Source organism: Acomys minous (assembly GCF_964271855.1).
Source record: "Acomys minous genome assembly, chromosome: 3".
NCBI classification, from domain to species: Eukaryota; Metazoa; Chordata; class Mammalia; order Rodentia; family Muridae; genus Acomys; species Acomys minous.
The window spans coordinates 44,305,956-44,330,138 of NC_140485.1; the positions used below are offsets into that span (position 1 = coordinate 44,305,956).

General features: G+C 46.2%; 1 protein-coding gene across 5 annotated transcripts in view; it reads left to right on the forward strand.

Moving 5' to 3' along the window:
• Positions 1-708: 708 nt before the first annotated feature.
• The window catches only part of EHF (ETS homologous factor), a 40,025-nt gene continuing 16,550 nt past the window's right edge, over positions 709-24,183 (forward strand). Inside the window, exons 1-3 of one of the 5 annotated variants that reach the window (XM_084777902.1) lie at positions 709-859; positions 1,488-1,605; positions 21,721-21,820. In XM_084777902.1, the coding sequence (XP_084634028.1) occupies positions 21,724-21,820 (97 nt within the window). In that variant the 5' untranslated portion in view covers positions 709-859; positions 1,488-1,605; positions 21,721-21,723. Of the gene's footprint in view, positions 860-1,177; positions 1,606-3,521; positions 3,678-3,845; positions 3,938-21,720; positions 21,821-24,183 lie in introns of those variants that run through there. The other 4 variants (XM_084777905.1, XM_084777901.1, XM_084777904.1 and 1 more) reach the window with 4 other exon arrangements.

Consider the following 24,183-nt stretch of genomic DNA (forward strand, 5'->3'; position numbering starts at 1 on the left):
GGGAGGTGGGTTTATTTGCTGGAGGTTAGAGAAGCAGAGAGTGCAGCCTTATAGAGCTAATCCAAACTCCACCACATTAAGGGTGCCAATACCTCCTTTAAAGACTCACCTTCTTCCAAGACCCCTCTGAACCCACCCGTGCCCCACCACTATCTTTTGCACTTGAAACTTTTCCGAATTCATGTGGCTTTAAACCAAGCAACACATGAGTGCAAGAGACTGGTGCAGCTCCCCAGCACCTGCCCAGTTAGCAGGACCACAGCCATTTGGGTTCTGTTCCTTTTTTTTGAGTCTTTGTGTCTATAATTCTTTTCCACAGAAGAAACTTCTGTGGTGACAAAAATCTTTATCTTTTGGCCTAAACTCCCTCCTGGCTCCCAACAAAAGGCAAGAGGAGGCTTGGGGAGTTCACGAAACCTGCCTGGATGCTTGCTCATAAAGGCTGGTGTCCAGGAAGACCCGGTGGCAGGGGTGGGGTTGGGGGGAGTTAATGGTTAGGGGATTGTATTTTTCCTGGCAAGGCAGTCGCTCACCTGTGTAGGTGGAGAAACATTTGGGACCCAGTCAAGCAAGAATAGGAAACTCCCTGCACACCCTTGGTTCAGGGGGATAGGGACCTGTGAAATCTGTAGATCCCCTCAACAGTCCGTGTCTTGCTCAGACCATTGGCATTTTGGTTTTTCTCTTTTCCCAATCCTACAGGGATGGCTGATTAAACAGTAAAGAAGCATCATGAAAGAGTCAAGGGGAAGGAAGTGAAGATGATCTGGTCCAGCAGCCCTCACCTGTTGTCCTTAGACATAAGGTCTCATAGTGGACCCTCCCTTCCAGGACCATCCCCTTCTAACCTTCCTTCAAGGTGCTTACCCGGGCTCGGGGGAAAAGCTTGTCCAAAGTCTTCTGAAATTGTTAAAGAGTCACTACAAAGAGTCGGTCATGATGCCCAGAGACAGAATGGGCTAGGCTAAAAGCTCCTTCCACGCTTGGTGCCTGTATAGCCAGGGCAAAGATCTCCATGCCAACGCAGAGAGGTCTAAACACAGGCTAGAAAAGGAGACAGATGTTCAAGCACACCTCCACAGCAGCCCTCTTCCTTCAGCTGCCTGACCCGGACTTGGCTTTTATATCGCCCCCCCCCCCCTCTTCATGTATTTGGGGAGTGAGATACTTTTCACCTGAAACTGCCTCTAAGCTGAAAAGTACAGTCACTACCAAATCAATTCCTCATCCATTAACAGGTTGTCTCTGTTCTTGAGACACAGGCATAACCTGGTTAGACCTGTTTTGTTTGAACACTAACGTGTGAGTTGGCCAAATGCAAATGAGCTAATGTTTGTAATCCTTTATTTTATTTTTTTAAAGGGCCGGGCAGCCAATCAGAGGAGGGGGAAGTGACTTAGGGAATTCCCGGTTGGTGGCTTATTGCTTAACATCCTACAAAATGATTTTAAATTATTGTCATATGCATTTATCTTCACTCTGATGAGAGCTCAGACGTGATAAGGCCGTGGCTCCCCATCCGGGTCGGAGCCGCTGTGATAGCTTCCTGGCTTCTCCATCGACAGAGCCATAGGACTTCCCACCCAGAATCTTCAGGTAAATGAGGTAAGTCCTCGCTTTTAAATCTTCTTTTGAACCTGGAATTCCAACACCTGTGTGGAAGGAGAAGCCTGTCTTGAGTCAGACAGGTGTAAATAAAGCAGAGCCTCCGGGAGGCAGCTGGCAAGAGGAAGTAAAGCTTGCATTACCTGGGCTCACCTACTGGGTCTTGTTAGAGTTTATTTGGGAGAGAGTAGCTGGGCTAACTCACTGTGAGTGTTATCTATGAATTCCTTACATTGTCTGGACTTCCAATCAGCAAGAATCTAAAAGTCCTCTGGTTTCTCTCTGTCCATGTGGTATAACTAAGCCATATCCCTGGGTTAGAGTACTCTGGAACAAAAAGCAGCCGGAGACAGGTGACGCTGAGGTTGCCCGGTGACAAACTGGTTGGCTAAGGGCTGGTAGGGCTCACTGTGCACCGCCTCACATTCTAGAAGTGTCTGCTGATTTTTTTTTTTCTGACTCAAAAGCTATAGGGCAAAGCTAATTTACCTTCAGTGTATTCCAGTTTGGGAAAAAAAAAAAAAACAACACGAGGGTAGGTAGGCAAAAGGACCTATATTCTTAAAAGGAACAAGGGATCAGCTGGCTAAGGTAGGCAGACTGTGTCATTAAAAATGGTCCTGCGCAGATAGAAAACTCAACCTAGGTAAATGATTTCTACCCTATCACAAAAGGACAGACCAACCCTTTGTTTTTCCACAATGGAATACTATGACCAGACAGGCAGACATGACTCACCAGCAACAAATGCCTTCGCTATAGGGACTCTTTTGATTTTGCTTGTCTACCATGAACAGATGTCGGTCCCAGGGTGGATTGAGCAGACAACAAGTGGGGGTTCGTGAGAGCAGCAAGGTGGAGATGCCACAGTCTTAAATGGGACACTCTTGGGGGCACTCAGAGAGTTGCTGTGGAGTGATGCGTGTTTAAGATGAAGTGTAAGATTCTCTGCTTTGAGTTCTCAGGTATCTCTGTTGTTTCTCCGTGTTGCCCTCAGAGAGGGTAGGGGAGTTTGGAGTCTGAGATTTCTGATGGAATACAGGTTGGTTCGGTGGTCACTGTTGAGGGGACGAATAGAGACAGGCGCTTTCAATGTTAGGGATCATGAATGGTTGTGTGCTACTTCCCCTGAGGTCCAGGGAAGAGTCAATTTCTACCAAAGAGATAGACGTGTTATGAGAAGAATTTCATGGTTTAAGAATGCTACGAGAACACGGAGCCATGTGGGACTGACTAGTTGCTGCTGCGTCTCTTTGGCCAGTGGCATTTAAAAACTGTGACTGAGGAGATGAGAGTTTTTCAGAAGTTTGTAAGCATACTTCAACACCACCAGATAGCATGAATACCACCTTCCATGTTTCTAGGTTGCTGGGCAGAGACATTCAGAAAGAAAGTAATCTTGAGGAAGCTTCCGGAAGTTACTTGACTACTCAACACCCCTTATTCAGGACCTCTTATAGTAGCTGGGGGTTCGAAGGTGTGTTTGACCCAGGCCTCATTTATGCAAAAGTCTCAGAGTCAATACCATTTGTTGTTGATGTGTGCTAAAAAGTTATATTACCTATGTCTACACAAGCTTCCTGATTTTTTTTATTATATTATTATACTGTGATTTCTCATGGGAGTGCCTTGGGCTTTTCGAGGCCTCTGACAAGCTCCACTCACACTCATAATTCTATGTTTGTGGGTACCCTAAGGGCCTCCCATTCATTGGCTGGTTTTATCCCAATCCTCCTTCAATACCTCTGACTCCTTTGAAGGCCTGGCATGAAAATGCAACTGAGAGTTCAGCTGTGTTCTCACTGGCGTTTTGTTAGCTAGCTGATGTGAGCGCTCTGGGGCCATGATCCACTCCAGGGAAGTAGGGTCTTGCTTTCCGGAATCTTTATGAGATTTTATTTCCCTCTTTTCTCCTGGGGAGTTGAGAACTGGACTGTGTTCACTGGACGTTCTTGGCATCTTTAACATGAGAGGATGTTGTTTTGTATTGTGTCGTGGAGGCTTACAAGAGACATCACTTAGTCTCTCCCTTTGGATGGAGACGTCCCTAGGCCTTTGAAGACTTCTGGGAGGTGAGGTGGGCAGGGTACCCAAACACCAAAACAGAGCCTGCCAGCACACAGGGCTATGGTGTTAAGGACCCGAATATAAACTTGAAACCTGGTGTTTTAAGCCATTTCTGCTGCTCAGCTGGCTCTCCTCTCCTGTGGAGGTGAAGCAACAGGCTTTTCTGTTGTGGGTGGGGCCACTGACTTGCTGTTTCAAGACCATACACCCTGACCCTGCTTTCCTTACTGCTTCACCGAGCACAGAGCAGTGGCCTTCAGCTTAGGTAAGCCAAATCTGTAGTGTGTGTGTGTGTGTGGGGGCGGGGGGCGGGGGGCGGGGAGCGTCTCCCTCGGAGCATGAGACAGGAGGCTACCACAGTGCTCAGCTTTCCTGAAATTGGTTCCCAACAGCTCATGAGAGAGGGTGGATAATTCACTTCACTTGGCATTTTCATACTTAACTATTTACAACAATGATTTTAAGTGTTACAATTTATTCTAAGAAGCAGGCATTTTTTTGCTCTCATTAAAATTTTTGATTATTTTTTAAAAATGCTGGTCAGAATTTTAAAGGGTCAGGTATTAAGAAATGCAGGAAATCAGCAATGCTGTGGGGAGAATGGCTGCTCATGGTAGCCTATCTTAGGATAGGACAGAATCTCTAGGCAAATGGCATCATGAGGATGATAAGATGCTCCAGAGGGAACATTTCTCTCAGTCCTTCAGTGTCAGCTGATGAAAACCTTTCTGCCTTTCAGATGGGAACAAAGAGTCTTTCTTTAGGGATCTTCCCTGAGGCTGGCCCTGACTTTGGAGTGATGGGAGCGAAGTCCGGGAAAGGTAGTTGATAGGGCTCAGCCAGCACGGCAGTCAGGAGGCCCTGGCAAGGCTGCGTGGCCCAGACCAACTCGCTGCACCTCTCTTAGGTTTTAGCTTTCTCTTTTATACATCCTGATTATCTTCAAGATGTATTTGAACTCACAGAATCTGCCGGCTGTGGTGCCGGCTAGGGTGGGGTGTGGGGATCAACTATGCTGAGGATCAGCAGGGTTAGAATCTTTTATCCCTGCACTCCGGGAGGTAGAGACCGGAGAATCTCTGTGAGTTTGAGGTCAGCCTGGTCTATAAAGTGTGTTCCAATACAGCTAGGGCAATTATACAGAGAAACCCTGTCTAAAAAACAAAGACAAAAACAAAAAACTCAGAGAGGTGTGGCAAATACCCCCAAGACAGGAAGACCATTGAGGGCCCTTAAATGGCTCCTTCTTTAAAACTTTGACTAAGAAGAGATTGACGAAGGAAGGAACTGGTCTCTGGAGCCCTTGTAGGGGATCTCAGTTGCTGATTGCACATGGTATGCCACCCTAATGCCATGGCCTCAGAGCTGGTGGGTTAGCAGAATTGGGAGGCGTGTGATTAATAGGGGGCAGGTGATTCTTGAAGACTACTTGAAACAGCACCGGAGCTACGTCCGGATCCGCCCAAGGCCGGCCTTCCACACTCTGGCATCCACTGAGCCTGAGCTCTGTTGATTTGTCCATGGGTGACTGGGCAGCTGAGAAAGGATATGGACCCCGATCTAGAGGAAGAGTCGATGGTAATCGTATGGGCAACAGGGCTCTTCCCAGATGGCTCAGCTCTGCATCTCCAGCAGACAGAGCTTACCACAGGGTGAAGCTCAGTGTCCCACTTAAAGAGGCTCCTAGGGTATTAATTGACTTGGTTTTTAAAAGAGACATCCTATAAAATGCTCCTTTGAAAACCATTTCACTGGCAGTAACCACAGTCTGTCTTTGGTTTGCTGTACGGGGCTAGGCTCCTTACCACCTGGTCACTGGCCTCCCTTGAATTCCCTCTCCCACGTCCTCTCTCACTTATTTCTCAGCGTTATAACTACTGCTAAGAGTTTTTTTTTTGACTATTTATCTAAATTATGATGCGTACAGGGGCACCCAAAGTATGATTCCTGATGAAACAAGCCTAAAATAAAAAGGGAACAAAGAGCCTAATAGACAATTGTGTGCCTGTTAAAAGAACCGAGCATCCTATTAAATCAACTCTTCTACTACCAAAACTTATCTCAGATAGCCTTGTCTGGATGCATGTTTTCTTTGATGTAACTGTGGTGAGGTTCAAGTGCCTTATCTGTTGCTGCTTGCTCTCCTTGTATCACACACTTACCATAAGCAGTCTGGGCCTAGGACCTTTTACCAGTTATGAATCTGAGAAACTTTATTATCCCTCCCCCTACCTGATGCCAGCTTGGCTCTGATGAGCCGCTCAGAATAAGAGGATGTTTTTCTCTAGTGTGACAATAGAGTTTGGTGAACGTGGCCGTCGCGCAGTTTGCCCTGGAATCTCTCCTCGGAGCCTTCAGCGGGCTGCCCTCAGTAGGGCTGGAGGAAGGGAGCTAATATCAGTCCTGCCTTCCAGGTGACTGCTGACCAGACTTGTCTTGGCTTTGCGTGGGCTGTAGATTTGGCCTGAAATTCAGCCTCTGCCTAACTTTGTTCTTTTTAAGAAATTAAAGAACAACTAGCTGTAATTTTGCCATCTTCCCTCTACTGGCCAGAGGCTGTGTGGAAGGTCATGAATAAACAGTCGATTTTGGCTGCCTGTGTCTGAAGGAGCAGGCAGCATTGAGTTCACATAGCTAGGGCCGGAGGTTTGCTGGGATGGGTAAGACCAGCACTGAATGTAGACTCAGAGTACCTGGGCTTACATTGGGTACTGCCACTGGATAAGCTGAGTGCCTCTGGGTGAATTCTGTAAACTTTAGCTTCCAAATCTCTTCATCTGGAAAATGGGGCAATAGCAGCTACTGTGCAGAGCTAATAAGGATTAAATTAAGCAAAGAGTACCAGAGCATGCTAGTGAGTAATCTGTAGTAGTACTTTGTAAGATGGAAGTCAAAAAGCATTCAATCTGGGCGTTTTTTTCTCCTCACTGAGTTGGAGCAGATGAGTACTAAAGTCTGGTTTTTTTTGTTTTGTTTTTTGTTTTTCTTTTCCTATAATGATTGGAGAAGAAACTGGATATTTACATTTTAGTGGGTGTCAGGGAATGGGCTGGTCCATGGTAATAGGAGACCTCCCAGTTGAGCCTTGCGTTCAGCTGGCTTCCAGCTACAACATGCAACACACACATATGGGGGAGCTTTCAGCATATTTCTATCCTCTGCCTTGTTACCTGGCATTCGGGAGGCCCTGGAGGAAATGTCTTTCTTTAGGTCGTTCACAACTGTATAAAATGCTGCCCACTTCTACAGTTCTTGAAAGTCTCCCAGGTATCTACCTTGGGCAGCTGGAGGCTCTCTCTCTCTCTCTCTCTCTCTCTCTCTCTCTCCCCCCCCCCCCGCCCTCCCTCCCTCCCTCCCTATCTCTCTCCCTCTCCCTCTGTCTCTTTGTCTCTCTCTCACAGGTGCAAACCCTAGTTGAGCAAATAGTCCTTGCTGTTAGTAAAACATCCAGGGTTCTAACCTTGTGTCCAAAGGAGAAGTCAGGGGACCTAGGGACTCTGATGTAGAAAAAAATGACATTATTTTTAGTAACTTGTAGGTATAATTTAACATATCCTTTCAATATAAACATAGGCAAAACTTCTCATTAGTATTAGCTACAACTGTGATTATTTCCAAGGGAAAAACCATTATTATTTTTTATATCACATTATACTAGTTACAAATATATCAAAGGATCAACATCTGAAATCACAGAGGTAATTAGAAGTGTGACAATATTATAATTCAGTGTGTTAATGAAGCAGGCGTTATAACATCACACATTTAGCATAATCGAGAATGAGGTTCGCAAGCCTTGGCAGAATGCGCAAAGGATCCATGGAGAAAGGAAGCTGGTGAGGGCTTGGCTACAGCGTTCTCTTGCACAGGAAATGACCACCGAGTAGATCAGCTGATCCACATTCTTCACTACAACAGGGGAATGTGTCCTTTCTGCTTATAGACAGCCTGGGAGTTGTGGATGTACGCGGGCGTAGGGCATAGTGAAGAGAGTAGTGCTGACGCTGATGCTAATAAGTGCTGTTGGCTGAGTGCTGTAGGACAGGGAGGAGGGGGGTTTCAGGCATGTTCAATATTATACTTGTTTCATCCTCTAAACCATTTGAGAAGGCAAGATCATAGGGTATTCAGCGACAGAAAAGAGTACTTCACCCCCAGTGGTGATAGAATTGTGGTGAATGACGTGTGGCTTACGTGGTTATGTAGGTATGGTCTGTATTACGTAGAGTATGCACTTAGGAAGACTATTCAGTTTAATGCCCTGTTGCTATGCTATTGACCTGCATCTCTGTCTCCATCTCCGTCTCCGTCTCTGTCTCTCTCTCCCCATTACATCGGCAGGGCTGGCCTGGAATGCAGAGGCCACTGTAAAGGGAAAATGAGATTCTTGTCAGAAGAATCTAAGAAAGAGCTTAGGGTTCTTTCCTCTATCCCTGAATGGTTATCTGAACAAAAAGAAAGCTACATTCTCTTAAGAAGTCATCTTCAAATTTGCAAGGAAATCCAGGTGTTCTTTGCTTCTGAAACTGCAAAGATGAAGATAGACCCTTACAAGGTTCTCTAGGATTTCTGGGTTGAGTTTATAGACTTAGCAGGTTTGACACAGTGGTGTTGGAAGGCAGGGAAGCCTTTACTGGATCTCTCTTGTCGGAAATTAGGCTCCCAAATGACACACCCAGTTTCTTTCCTTGCTGTGGTGTTCCTAGCACTAGCTCCTCTTCCCTCAGACTTCCAGGCCCCTCCAAGGAGCTATAAATTCTCTCCCTAATTTTCATCAGTGTTTCCTGCTATTATTAGTGCTCTTTTATTAAGGCTAATAAGTCTGAGGTGACTTGAGGCAGCCATTTCAACCCCTGAGTCAATCCAGGGCTTTCAACAGAGAGCCAGACTGAAGGGTTTTTTTTGTTTGGCTTGGTGCTGGGGATTGACTCTTACAAGCTCAACAGATGCTGCCTCACTGGGGGGGCATCTTCAGCATCTCCTCTGCCCGGACTCAAGTTTTCATGAAGATATTTGGGGAGACATGAGTCAGCGTCATGGTAGGATCCAGACTCACGTTCACTCAAGGGCACCCTTCTTTCCAGAGTGCAAGATGATCAGCACGTCTCTTCACGTTTAGGGGGAGAATTCAGTAGGCTGTCTTGACATACTTTTAAATGAAAACTATGAGGTCCTCTGTAGTGACAGGAAGATCCATTTTCAAAGCTGCAAAGAACTAAGCTGCTTTGCTCACGCCTTTCCTAATACACTTACAGTACACCTTGTCTGTTTACTAAATCAGTGGGTAAGTTTTTATATTACACTGTGCTTTTTCACTTGTAAAATCGAGATTTTAGTAGCTGTGTTTGGAGTTCCTCTGAGGATTCCAGGAGATAACTCGTGCATAGTTTGGCTCTATTGAGACTACACTGTAAACATGCCTTCCCTAGCTTAGATTTTGTTGTTATTTTGTAACTATACAGTTTGTGAGCTTTCAGAGTGGTGGCCATCGGCTTGACATTTTGGTGTTCTCCTGGGAAGAAACTTGACTCTTGGGTTGGTCAAATCCACTGTCCTAGTTCATCCCCACGCCTCCTGCCTCCAGTCCCCACCCCTTACCTCCCTCCACCCTTCCCACATTCCTGTGCAGTTGGTCTTATTTATTTTTCAGTCAACTAAGGGTGTTGTTAAATCTTTTCTTTTTCTGCTGCCTGATTTGATGTGAAGAACTCCACTCCCTGCCCTGCTCACGACAAGAATGCCTGGGAGTGCTCAGCCAGCCATGTCCCACCCCTGCTGGATCACCCTGTCCTTAGCACTCAGGAGAAGAGAAGGCGCAAACCCTGCCTGTTTCACAGCCCCTCCCCACTGCTCTCTGACCCTTTAAATGCCTGGTGGTAATGGGCCTGTGGTCCAGAGAAGGCTGGGGGAAAAGTGTTTTTTTTTTTTTTATTATTTATTTTTTTAATTTTTTTATTTCCGTGGGAATGATGTATATTGTCTATGACTATGCATGAGAAGAAAAGAGAAGAAGATGCCTCCTCTGACTATGTGCTGAGGGTTGGGTGATGATGCCACTGGCTAATCGATATTGCTCATCCTCTCTGTTTGGCTTATTTGTCTGGTACTTTGTGGCCTTAGCTCATCATGCGTTATGGACAAACTAATGAGAAATGAGAGTATCATGGTGTTTGGATTACAGAAGAAATCACACCTTGAATGTCTCAGCTCCTTTTCCCCCTGGGATGTGGGACCTCAAAGCTTGTGGCAGAGCACAAATGAGTTTTTACAGCCTGCTTTTGGTATAAGTGTGGCTAGCCTCATTTCTGAGATGGGAAAGCCATGGTCTGGGGACTAAGGCTTTTCCTCCTGGCTGGACATTGAGCATCTGTGGGAGAGGCAAGGCTGAGATTGGGGGTGTGGATGTGTGCTAAGTCTCCTCTCTCTAGGAAGACCACAGACCATCCCTCCTCCCTGAACACCCTGAAGTTGAGAAGTCAATCATTTGAAGAGTGTTGTTTGGGATCAAATCACCTCCCAGGAGTCCCTTCTCCACCCTTGTTCATCTCATTCCTGATCTGAACCTGGGCTGGCTGGAGGCTGGCCATATCACTCTGTAGACCTTGGACACCCCTCAGTGCCCTTGCAAACCAGCCAATGGAAAAGTACAAAGTCTTCTGGCTCCTGGGCCCTGCCAGCTCCCACTGGCCTATGTGATACCCCTTTCCTTCCAAGGGAGTGGGAGGGTGGCATCAAAACTGAAAATACAAGGTTTTCTCTGGTTTTTACAGGAAAAAAAAATTGGCATGAAGGCCGAGCCAAACCAGCTCAGGCTGTCTGGGCAGATGCCTTTCTGTGCTTTTTTTTTTTTTCTGTTTATTTTCCAACAAATCAATGCTTAACTGCATTGTTATCGGAGTAGAGCAACAGGTGCAAAAAAATAATCCTGCTGCCAACTCAAATGAAGAGGTAGGGTTTATCCCCTCTGGGAGGTATTCAGAAGATAACAGAAGCCCCTGCCAACAACTGAATTAACAGCTCTGTGTACGGTGGGTTTTATGTTAACAACCTACTCCTAACCCTCCGACACATAAACACACCATTGTCTTGGGAAGAGAAGCTCAGCCATGCTGACAACCAACTGCTTTCTTCTGCCCTGAGTGGAGATTGGTTTTGGCTGAGTCTGCTTTGCAAAACTCAGAGGCATTATCCTGTCTTGCCAACTCCATGTCTAAGTGAGGGTTTCCTCAGAGGGCAAGGGTATGGGGTTGCTGGAGAGAAGAGGACCTGACTTGCTTTTTGAATTTGTTGAAATTCTTCCCATGGCTACGTCTCCCCAAATACCAGAGGGTTGCTCAGCTGTCTCTGCTCTTGCTACCATTCCACTGGCAAAGGGATGATGAGCTCAGGAGATGCTGGAAAGTTCTGTTACTGTTTTGAAAGCGTGTCTTGGCTAATAATCTATTAGTACAGGGCAGCATCTGTGTTTTGTTCACTATTTTCCCCCAGTATCTAGCAGGATACAGTGTATCTAGTATACATGTTAATTGGAATAAACCAGTAAATATTTGTAATAGTTGAACAAGCATCTCTCAAAGGTAGTTCTCCTCCTCTGACGGCTGATTCATCAATTTTGAAGGGTAGAAGGCTTAACACCTAGGTGGTTAAATAATCTTTTAAAAGAGGAGGTGGGGCTAGGTCAGGTCAGGGATCACTTAGCCTGTCATACCAGTTCAAGAGTCTTTTGAAGCAAAGCAACAACAAACAAACATCATAAAGGACATCTGGAAATTCTAGGTCTTAAGATCAGAATATCTGGTTACTCTTCAGAGATGCCCACTTATAAGCAACTTATGGATGTGGCAGTTTGGGGGTCCTGAGTATCAGGGACTGTCCTGTGTGGTGCTGGCAAATGATATAGCAACAGGTTATCTACAGGCAGATTGGAGCTTGAATTCCCCTGGTAGCATCTTTTGTCTCTGCCTTTACGAGGGCTTGTTTTCATGTTTATGGCTATTTCCTTCAAGGCTGATGTCTCTAGGAGTTAGTTACCTCCTGGTGAGAAGTTGAAGTAAGAACAGGTAAGTGAGACTATAGACGAGACGTTTTCCATGGTGAGACTGCACAAGGACTTTAAGGGATGAGCTTAGAATTGGAAATTCTGGTTTGGAGGTCTGGGTAGGATCCCATGCAGTTTGAAGTTCAGCTCTTCCTTGGGGTGGTGAGCATGCCTCAGTGTGTCTGCTACACTTGGGAGTCAGTCCCAGTTTCTCAAGCTAATTTGGAAGGTGGCTGTTGGAGTGGGGGTAGGGGTGGGGAGGCGGGGGTGGGGGTGGGGAGGCTGGAATGCCTCCACATCGCTTAAGGTTCATCCCAGGCTACAGTAAGAACGAGGCCTATGTCTTTACTATACTTTCTTCACCTTATGGTCACTGGGCTTTTAAAAGTCCAGAGTAGTTGGTAGCAAGGAGACAGAGGTGCAGAGGCAGTAAGGAAGATGGCGAATTCTTAGAAATGACCCACCTGGGTTGTGATATGATTCCTACATCAGGTGCCACTGGAGAGAGACAGTAGAGCTTTCTTGGTCCCAGTGGGAGGTACCAAGGCAGCACCCAGGCCAGGTAAGAGAACAGAACTGAAAACTCGCAAAACCTTTCTCAGAGATGGCTGCTAATCTGTGTCTAGCATGAAGTTTTCTTAAAATTCTAATCTCACACGAGCATGGAGCTTTAGTGTACATTTTACACCAACTATAATGGCACCCATGGTAACTATACTGCTGTCCTAGATCTTTAGGCATCAGCAGCTGATCCTTGGAGGGACTGTGGCCCATAGCACAGAGGTGTCAGAGGCAGAAGCACATGCACATTCTTGGTAGAATAAAAGAACAAATGCTTCTATTGAGGCCTCAAAGGGCTCTGTGACCTTTTGAGTTTCAATCTTGTGCTGGTTTGTCATATCTGCATAAAATTGACAGAAGCCCTGTGGGTTATTTCAGGTGATCTCTTGGTTTGATCAGTGTTGGTGCCTGCCACTGTCAGGATGTACCATCTTGTCTGGGTCTGGCACACAGGCTGATAGAGGTCAGCGCGATGTGCTTTGTTCCCAGTAGCTTACGGACAATAGGATCCATCTACCATGTAGAACCAGCCTCACTCTCCCCATGTTGCGTTATTGGTGATGAAAATGCTCAGGGTCCCAGGAAAAATACTTCAGATGTTGCCCCTGGAAACATAAGAGAACTGTTCGTCTCGGAACACATTAGGATGGCATGAGGTTAGCTGTGACGTAACCCAAGAAGATCAGAGACATTCTCCAAGCTTGATTGAATCACATTTTGATTCATTTGTAAAATCACAAATTATGGCCTGTGTTCTATTTAGCTACATTTCACACGAACATGACTTTTGTTGTTGTTGTTGTTTTTCCTCCTCCTGCTTGGGAGCAGTCCTTTGAAAGAACAGTCAAACTGAAACAGGAAGTCAATAGTAAGCTCTTGCAACATCTTTTGGGCAAATGCTGTGAATTCACCTGCTGGCAACTTTGATTAAGACTGGAGAATGGTTTGGCTGTTGCTCTCCTGACTTGGGAACTAAGTGTGTCCTGTGGCTGCCAGTCCTGTGGCTGTCAGTCCTGTGGCTGCCAGTCCTGTGGCTGTCAGTCCTGTGGCTGTCAGTCCCGTGGCTGCCAGTCCTGTGGCTGCCAGTCCTGTGGCTGTCAGTCCTGTGGCTGTGTGAGGAGCATGTGGTTGAATGAAGGACAGGGGAGCTGTGAAGGAGCCCCATATCGAGGCTTTCACTCACAGTTCCCTGGGGCTGAGGACAGGGAATACAAACACTAACCCTGATGAGAAACCTGCCCCACAGCACAGGCAGTTCTCACCCTGCTTTTCATCCTGTAATAGGAGGAAACTACACTCTTGGGCCTGGGATCTAACTCAGGGAAAGCACCAATAGTTATGGGCCAACTTGTTTCTCAAATACTAAGTTGAAAATAACTCTATGGAGTTATCAAGGAGGGCAGTTATACTGTATGGGTATCTATGCGTGTGTATCCTTGTATCTATTTATTAGTATACGTATATGTGCTTGTTCAGGGGTATAAGAATTGCTGTGCAAACGACTCGAGGGACACTTTATACTCTTCTGAACGTTGTCAGGCTGAGTCTGCATTTTCATCTCGTTCCGATCTTGCTGTGCCCCATGACCTTGAACAAGTTGCCTAATCCTCTGAGCCTTGGTAGTCCTCCTGTTAGATGACATAATGCCTCCTGGAGCTGTGGTCACCATCAGCAGCCACTGAGGTAATGTGCTCAAGACTTCAGCACATAGGTGGCACACTGAAAATATTCTCAAAGTTTTAGTTTCTATAATGTAATAAATGTGATTTTTTTTTATAAACAACATTTGGTCCTTGTGGGGAGACCTACCCCTGAGCAAAAGAAATACCTGCTTCTATCTGAGCAAGTCTATGTTGGGCTTGTTTGTCTTTTCTGGGAGATTCTCTGCATGTCTTCGGAAAAAAAAAAAGGGCCAGTGGAGCAGTCTTTAGTCTTGAGGCTGGGCAGGACTTCCTGTGAGATACTGGGCTTTATGCTTTGTCAGACTCCTGTCCCCTTCCTTTGTGTTTCTGTCCCTATGGCCCAGATTTCAGAGACCAATCTTCACAGCCATTGGTTAAGGGGTCCCTCTCTATTAAGGGGTTGTACAGGACAGAGAAGCCTGTGGCCGTGCTTTGGTCCACCCGTGCTGCTCTCCCCATCTATTCCTGTCCCATTACAGCAGCTGTGGGATGTGGGAGGCACAACCCATGGTCACAGAGAGCTTGGAAATGTGTGCCCTTACTGGGCTGGGCAGCCTCAGGCTCAGTGTGGTTGGTGAGAGGTGGGGGGAACCAGTGGGATGGGGTAATGGTTTTCAGTCCCTCAGGTAATAACTGTGCCTATAGGGGAATAACATGACTTCCAGCTGTTGACTGGTCAGCTGCTGTGTACTGGTGACATGACTTCTGTCAACAGTCCAGCTGTTGACTGCTCAGCTGTGGTGTACTGGTGACATGACTTCTGTGAACAGTCCAGCTATTGACTGCTCAGCTGCAGTGTACTGGTGACATGACTTCTGTGAACAGTCCAGCTGTTGACTGCTCAGCTGCAGTGCCCTGGTGACATGACTTCTGTGAACAGTCCAGCTGTTGACTGCTCAGCTGCTGTGTCCTGGTGCACCCACACAGCAGCACCAGCTAGGGAATAGGACAGGAACCTGCAGAATGAGCACAAAGCTTGGAAGTTCCAGGCAGTGGAGTACCGTGCAGATGGCAGAGGTCTGGGGCTTCCCTTGAATGAATTTGGTGTTGTTTTCTTCTTGGAGGTTCAAAAATGATAAAGGATGATGGGTGTTATTAATATTTGTCATTATGAAAGCCACCTAACACTTACAAAGTATTTATTATGTGCCCCAAACTTTTCTAAGGCATATATTAGCTGTCATTTTATTTTTTTCACTCAAAAAAATATCCCTTTCAGAACATCCTTGTGTTATAAATGAGGAAATCAAGCCTGGTGAAGTTAGATAACATGTATGAGTTTGCCCTGTTAATAAGCGAGCAAGGCTAGGATTTAAAGTATGGTCACCTGACTCCATAGCCATGGCTCCCAGACTCTTACACCTTCTTGCTCCTGAGGAGTCTAGCCTTATCCCAAGAATGTCCCCCAAAGCAGCTCATTTCCAGCTTAAATAGAAATTCATGGCTTGATCCCAATCTAAGAGCAAATGAGGATTGGGGAGTGGCTCCATGTATAACGCTGGAGTCCTTTTCAAACAGTCCTAGTTACTTTTGTAACCTCTGCTTTTTGTCATACGGGAAACTGAGGCTGTGACCGTGGCCACCAAAATCTCAACCCTCACAGTATATGTCATAATCCTTGACATTTAAGGATGGTTCTGGAGCTACAGCATCTTGAGCTGGGTTAGCATCTTCTGATACCCTTGAACATGACCTTCAATCTCAGAGCCAGGAGGAGCCAGTCTCTGTGGCTAAGCCTTGCCTTCTCCCATGTAAAAATCCCCCACAAACGGTAGCAAGAATCTGAGACTTAAGTTTTAGAGTCAAATGTTCTGTTTTCTTCTGTATGGGTTTGTCCCAAGTGGAACAGTCTGTGTGTGGTGGCTGGGCTGGCTTCCTTCTGATAGAGAAGGGAGCCTCTGATGAAGGCCTAGAAGAAGAGTGGTCCCAGGGCGTCACATAAGCTCAGAAGCAGTCCTGTGAGAGTTGAGTGGTTTACCTTAAACCACTCATTAAGACTGCAGCAGGCACAGGGTCTGTCTGTCCTGCCAGGATAAGCCTATGACTACTCAATCCACCAGAGCACTTTCTCTCTGTAGAATTAAGCTCTGGGTTGCCCAATCCCTAGTGGCTCATGATTTTCAGAGAAGCCGATGGCTCATTATTTGTAGGGAAATTGCTCCTGATTGTCAAACAGGTCCCAACAAGGCAACAGAACTAGGTACTTGTCTGGGTTTTACTCTGCCAGGTAGCATGGCTGGCCTCTCTTCTTTACATAAAGTACTGGCTTTTGTCCCCCAAACTGTCATGCTTATGAACTTATATACAGAGGGGTGTCATTTGGGATAAATTGAACAGTCTAGATTATCAATAAAGGCACAGAGCCAAGTACTCTTTTCTCTGATTGTTCCTACCCACAAAGAAGAGCTAACAGACTGTACATTAAAAAAAAAAAAATCCACGTATTATTTACATTTTATTTCACTCTTTGGATATGAGCTAAAACTTACTTTGTTGTAGTATAGTTTTTAATAGGCCAAGTCATTAATTTATATTTCATCTCCAGAATAAATGCAGTCCAGAGCAGGAGGTGCCCAGGGGATCTGGTGCTTCTTCTAAACCACCAACTAACAGTGGCTTTGTGTGCCAGGCACAGTGCTAAGCTCACCAGTCCTGGCTGTGTTTAATCCCCTTGCAAGCCCGCGCAGCCAGGACAGATGCCACCTGCGTCTCGGGAGAGGAAAGAACAAGTTAGAGAGGCTGAGGTCCAGCTCTAGATTGCCTATTCTAGCGGCAACACGACCCCGCCTGTCGCCTCCACAGGCTTCAGTTTGAACCATAGTTCTCAACCAGGGGTGACTTTGCTGTAGGGGTCACAGAAGGAGGGGGTGGGCTGGCATGTGGGATCTAGTGGGTAGAAGCCATGGGCACTGCTCAGTACCCCGTCTACCTGTGTGTGACAACTTTCATACCAAAGAATTTACCAGCTCTGCCCGAATTCACATGTTTCTTACACCAGGATTCACAGTGGACCAAGATATGGTTCGTTGACAGATGAGCGGGGTAAAGAAAATGTGGTGCACAGATGCAGTAGATGAGCCATGAGATGAACAGAATTGTGTTCTTTGTGGCAATGGGGAAGGGGCTGGAGGGCATCGCAGTGAGTGATAAGCCAGGCATAGAAAGACAAACACTGCGTTGCTCCCACTCCTTGGTGGCAGGTTAAGTAATGACCTCATAGGAGAAGAGAGGGTAGCGGAACTAGAGGCAAGGAAAGTAGAGAGAAAGGGGGCAGGGGGAAAAAGGCTAATATGTAGCAGATTGCATTTAGAGGAATAACTAGTTCTTGTGTTTTTTTCCCTAAATAATAGCATTACTATACTCTATAATCACTCATTTTATATTTCATAATGACTGGGACAGAAGTATTCCAAACACAAGCAAATGACTAATGTCAGAAAGGAGGAAATACAAATTATATATTATATACATATATGAATGACCATATTGAACCCTCTAAAATATGCACAAATACTAGGCCTTAGTTGGAAATTTCAAGAAGAATAATTCAGTCCCAAATTTTGGTTGTGGGGATGCTGAGAAACTGCTGTTAGCCTCTTTTTTGGCACAATGAGGAGCTAGCCCTCTGAGCCTCCATCCTGTACTCTGAGAGCACTATCAGCATCCCTCAAGATGAAGATGGAGAGGAGTTAGTCCTTTTTGCAGGCTGCTTTGTACACATGGCCTAGAAAGCATCTCCCAGCCTCTGATGTGTAGACATAGTCCAAGCACAGGCAAAACACATTAGATCAACACCATTTGTTACTTAAAGAAAAGAAAGAGAAGGCTACGTTTAAGTGTGTGTGTGTGTGTGTGTGTGTGTGTGTGTGTGTGTGTGTGCATGTGCGTACACATGCACCATTCACTGGGCTGGGCACTTCTAAAGTATGTTCTATCCTCCAGTACAGCTCTTCCTAATGCTTAGCGAATCAGGGTACCTTGCCTCTCAACCCCATCATTGCCTGGGCTAAGAATGAGGAACAGATTCAAAGACACAGAGTTAGAGGATGGAGCCTGAGACCTAACTGGGGTCCTGCTGATTCTAGATGCAACTTAACACATTACTTGTTTTTGTTATCATTGTTGTTTTTTATTTTATTTTATTTTTTTTTCCTTCAAGGAAAGCTATGCTATAGGTAAAGAGCTGAAAACAAGTCCTAAATTATTCTTGCTTCTTTTAATGAAAAGGGTAGCTTTTTATACCCCATGAAGCAATCAGTATATAGCATGGAAAGTCTATATTAGTATACGGGGGTGTGAGTACATTGGTCATAATAGGGCTTTTTAAAATAGTTCTCAGGGCACATTTATTATCCATTATCTCGTTTGATCTCCTCAACCGACCCGAGAGGCTGTTGGAGGATAAATGCCTCCATTTTGTATTTGAAAAGCTGGGCCTAGAAGGAACTAGATTTGGCCAAAGGCCTTGGCTAGCCTAATCTACCCAGAGCACCTCCCTGCAGTTCCCTGTGGCTGCTGTCAGGGCGCGGGAGGTCTCCCCTCACAGGCCCGGGGAAGCGCTGGTGAACTCTGACTCACTAAGGGTTAAGCCACATAAACTTTTTTTATGAGTGGTAACCATTTAATGGGCCCTGTAAAAAGGGCCCCTCACCAAGCTGCCTGCTTTCCCCTGGAAAGGGGGTGCTGGCAGGGAGGAGGGCTTGGGAGGTGGTGCAGAGTGGGAGGTCCCTATAGTCCTGAAGGCATCTTTGTCAGTTGGGAATAGTTATGGAAGTTTCCAGGGGATCGTGTCTAGAAATGACATCTGCCCCAAGGAAAGGAGCCTGGCCAGAAGCTGAGAACTGGCCTAAGACACCAAATTCTTTTTAAAAAAGTTCTTATGCTTCTTCTTATTATTAAAATTTTCTTAGGTTTGTTTGTCATTTGTTTTATGTGTGAGTATTCTGCCTACATGTATGTATGTGCACCTTGTGTGTGCCTGATGGCTGAAGATGGAGACGGGGGGGGGGGTGAGGGGGCAGTGGGGAGACTGGGAGGTGGCGGGGGAGTAAAGTACATCAGATTCTCTGGATTGGGAGTTATGGGTGTTGCGATCCGCCGTGTGGGTGCTGGTAACTGAATCTGGGTCCTCTGCAAGAGCAACAGCAGGTGCTCTCGCCCACTGAGCCACCTTTTGAGCTCCAGTTCTTCTTGCTATGAACTCCTAAGGTCTTGACATATATAGTATCAGGCGTTTCTTCTCAGGCTTCGCATTTGGTGATATACCCATTGTACAGCTGGGGAAAGTGAGGCTCAGCATCATCTATAGTATGCGAAGGACCTAGAGTTTCAGTTCCCTCCTCAACTGAGAAGGGTGGGGCCGGCCCCTATAGCACCTGCCTTTTCTTTGGAAGCTGAGAACAAAGCCCAGACCTGACTATAATGGAGGCTCCTACTGGATGCAACAGGTTTTATCACACACACACACACACACACACACACCCCACCAACACAGCCGCTTTCAGTCAGCCCTGCAGGCGAGCTCTGAGAACCGTGGCAGGAGGCCTATCTTAGCCTGTCCTCTGAGCCTGTAGGGCTGCTCTCTCCAGCAGGGCTGGGCTCTGAGCTGCAGCCCTCTCAGGGTTAAAAAGTAACCTTTCCACTGCTTGTGGGTGAGCAACCGCTGCCAAGGAAGAAACCCAGCCTTGAGCAAACAAGAGCCAGGGCTGGGCCCTGTCCCTCCCCGGGGCTGCCTTCTGGGTCTCACAGACTTTCTTCTGCCTTGAAGTCCCCCCCCCCCCCCCCGGTGGATGAATTAGCTTATGGGGATTGTTCTAAAATGCCAGATGGAAAAATGTCTGCGTTTTACTGTGTGAAAAGGAAGGTTTGACCCGGTTAGTGTTCCTTTCCTCAAGGTGAGAACAAACACGTTTCTAGAAGGGGCTTAAGACGCAGTTTTACCTCTTCAGATTGAGGAGTATAGGCGGAGGGTTGGGTTGAGTTCAGGCTGTCCCTCACAGTGGCTTCTCTTAATTGTGTCCAACGTTGTGTCAAGTGCTTGCACATGTAGAAATGTGTCTGATCTCCAACCAGGCTGGGTGGCATCATCTGCATTTTTACGTGGTGGAAAGGAGAGCTAAGAGGCATTGAGTCACCCCTGGGAGTTGGTACTCACTTAGGCTAGCAGGTGGGAGAATTTGGAGGGATCCATCTGGGCTCTCTTGGCTGCAAAGCTCTCATGGCGGGACCAGGATGGAGACTCCAGCTCTTCTCTGCTCCCTCCCAAGCCTCCCTTTCCACTAACTGAATTGCCTTTGCCATTGTTTCTTTCTTCCCTCTCCACTCATGCTGGGTGCATGTGTTCGCCAAGCACCAGTGATGACGAGGTCAACAATTACAAGTGGTATCTAGCCCAGCTTGAGCCCTAAGTGCTGCCCTGGACTCAGGACCTATAGGCAATGCTGAGTTCTTGATCAGGCCAATAAATACTTGCTGAATAAACAAATGTATGAATGTATTCTATGCTTTCCCAAGGGTATGTGTCTTTTCTCTTAGGTTCTACATAAAGCCAACCAGAGGACCTGATGCTTAGCTGGGAGTGGCGTGTGTGTGTGTGTGTGTGTGTGTGTGTGTGTGTGTGTGTGTGTATGCATGTATGTGTGTATGTATGTATGAGATTACGCTGAGGGGACTATTTCAATCTGTTGACATCAGTGACACCTGAGAATGCAAAATTTTCTCCATAAATGACCAAAAAGAAATCCATGATCTATGGCTCTCCACACCTTAGCATTTTATAAATAACAAGGGGCATCACTCCTCGGCCTTTTGGCTAAGATCAAGTGTGAGGAAGGAAGGACTTTTATAGCCTTACTAAGCTTCAGACAAAAAACCTGCCCCCTTGCCCCCGTCCCTGTGATTATATCCACTCCTGGGCCCTGATCTGTAGTGAGAAGGGAGTCCAGTTTGGAGACAGGCACACCATAAATGCTAGGGAATTTTTCTCTGAGATGAAAATGTTTTACATTGTTCCAATGTTCCCAATGGGCCTTGGATGAAAACTATTCTCCAGGGGCCCAAGATTGAGAAGCCAAGGAACTTGTCATGAGGATGTTTTCAAAGCCTGTTGGGTCTTCCAGGTCTCTATCAGAAGAGAAGCTAGCTAAAACTTTTTAGCAGAACATGAAATCTTAGTTTTCTGTACCAGCAAGATGAAGTGTCTGTCACAGAAATCAAAGGATTCCTAAGCTCAGTCCAAAGCCAAAAAAGCTGAAGGAGTGCTCCCTAGATAGGATGGTGTCTCTCAGACGACCCGTTTGACCCCAAGGAGGACTTGGCACTGAGGAAACCTTCCTCGTCCCTAAGTGTGGGAGCCGATTGTGGGAGGACTCACAGTGTTGTCTGACATAAGGGCTAGGTCTGAGATTTCACTGATTGAAATTCCACTTCAAATAAAGTTGTTCTGGTATTTTCACTTTTGTGAAACCTGGATGCTGGCCAGGTTTGCCCTGCGCGCAGGTATTGTGTTTTCCTCTCGGCTTCATTTCTGATCAGAGATTATTCATTTATGAATGGGTGGCTGTAAAAACTGGCCTCATGCATATGAAAATTGAACCTGGAAAATTTTAATTGCCCCGAGTTTTGCTTTTACTGAAAGGGCTGTGGCAATGGGTGGAAGGACACGTTCCTTTTTATCCTTTCTTTCCCCTAAATGAATTCCATGCTCTGTACTCTCTAGTGACATTTGTCTAAGAGGCGCCGATTAAATGACTATTTGGTCCCTTTCAGATCATGATTCTGGAAGGAAGTGGTGTAATGAATCTCAACCCGGCCAACAACCTCCTTCACCAGCAGCCAGCCTGGATGGACAGCTACCCAACATGCAATGGTAAGGCCCTGCAGTTGGTGGCACGTCCCGTGCCCCTATCCTCTCCTTGTCTGACTTTCTTTTTTCAACCTGATGCTTGGAAAATAGGTTTGATTCAGTAGGTGATATAGAAGCTAGGGAGAAATCTCTCTCTCTCTCTCTCTCTCTCTCTCTCTCTCTCTCTCTCTCTCTCTTCTGTAATTGAATTCAGTGCTTTGATACTCATAGACTCCACAACTGATTTATACTTTTTTTATATGAGGACACTTTTAATATTGAAGGGCTCTGCTCTGTAGGCCTCCAGGGCTCCGTGCCAAAGGCCACCTTCATCCACAATGCAGAGGGTTGCCAATAAAGTTGGAAGATGAGATTTCCTAAGGGAAAAGAGACATCTTGCTGAAGTTTTCAATAGTGCTGTGTTGCTATATCAAGATAGGATCAGGGAGGTGAGTGTGTACAAAAGTATACACATGTGTGTTTAACACACGTACACAGATGTTAAGGAAGAGAGAATTATAATGGTGTGAACTTTCTGGCTTGTTTATCATCATGGCCCAGTTTAAGGAAGAGATTGGTCTGGGAACCAGGTGCTATCTTTTAGGCATTTACTCAGAAACATCCAGACTCAAAGTGGGAGGGCCTGGTGACAAGACTTGTAGGTAATGTTTGACCCAGTCTGTGGCTCACAGTGAAAGCCGAATCAGGGGGCCCTGTGCCACACTGTGAAAGCATTTAGCCTAGCCGGGTGTCCAACAGAGCTGGGTTAAGAAGCTCCAGGACTCAGTTGCACCCCTCACCTGCTGCCAAACACAGACGCGGCACACAGATGTGTCCTGTCAGTGGGAAGAGTTGGAGAAGCCGGCGAGAGGGTAATGGTAGGGTGGCATTCTCCGCTGAGTGGCGCGTCCATGTGGCACTCCTCTTTTAATTTGGAATCCCAGCCAAGCATGACAGGAAGCACGAGCAGGTGGCCTTCCTGTTTTAGATCACTTGTCTCCTCAAACGGCTGCCCTTTCTGGACAGTTCCATATTCTGTGGCAGACCTCAAACTTACTGTGGGGACCTAGGGGAAAAAAAAATCTTCCAAAGAGAACAAGTAGTGTTGGCATGCCCCAGGCATCGGCTCTACTATTTACTTTGGAGAAAACTGCAACAGTAGACTTAGCAAGGAGTATAATTCAGATGTCACTTGTCTTTATCTAGCTCTGGAAGTCCCAAAGAAGATCCTGGTCTTTATCAAGACTGAAAGGGAGGGGAAGTCAGCTGAATGATAGAAAACAGAACCCACTGGGGTTTTTAGTTTCCTTGACGTGAGGGACTTTGAGGATTCTTTGTCTGAGGGAGGCATCTTCTCCCAGCTAACTCCAGGCAAGTTTCTGGCTCTTCTCTCTCAGGTTTGAACAGAGTATCAGAAACTACGTGTAACTAGATTCACATTGAGTGCCCAGGGAGAGAGGATTCCAGGCCTGCCACCTGAAACAGTGGAATTGTTTTAATAATAGAGATATCATCATCATCATCATCATCATCATCATCATCATCATCATCAACAACAATAACAAACTAGTTCTCATCCTTAAACAAATGTCACAATAATAATAAAAATGGTAATGAAGCCATGGAAACGTCCATTAGATGCTTTTTATTTTGGGAAAAATTTTTTTTGAGGGAAGAATTTCTATATCCCTCAAGTTTTAGACTACATTTTCCCAGTCATACTCTCCATCCCTTGTTGCTCTCTCCTGCAGGAGAGGCTGTAGGGATGTGTCTATTTGGCTGTAAGGTGGGAGCAGTAAAGCTCATCCTGTGAGTGGCCGGTATCAATGGCAGTCACCTAGATGTTCTGACTGATCTTGACTTCTTTCTTTCTTCCTTCCTTCCTTCCTTTCTTTCTTTTTTTTTTTCTTTTCTTCTTCTTCTTCTTCTTCTTCTTCTTCTTCTTCTTGTTTGTTTTTCGAGACAGGGTTTCTCTGTGTAGCCATGGCTGTCCTATAACACTCTCTGTAGACCAGGCTGGCCTCAAACTCACAGAGATCTGCCTGCCTCTACCTCCTGAGTGCTGGGATTACAGGCATGTGCCACCACAGCCAGGCTCTGATCTTGACCTCTTGCTCTTGTTGCTTCTGAGGTCTGGAAGCAAAGGCTGGATTCTGAAGGGAGAGAAAAGTGAGATTGGCCAAAACCTTCCCTGCTTCCCATGCTTCCTCTGGTAGGACAGAGGGTTAGCCCCAGGCATTATGGGAATGGAATCCTGAACCTTCCTGTAACTCTACAATCTAGCAGCAGCATTGCGAGGCTTGCTAGGAACATAGACCTTTAGTTCTTAGCCCATACCTGCAGGATGGGGATCTGCATTCAAGCACTAGTCCCCGGGGATTGCAGTG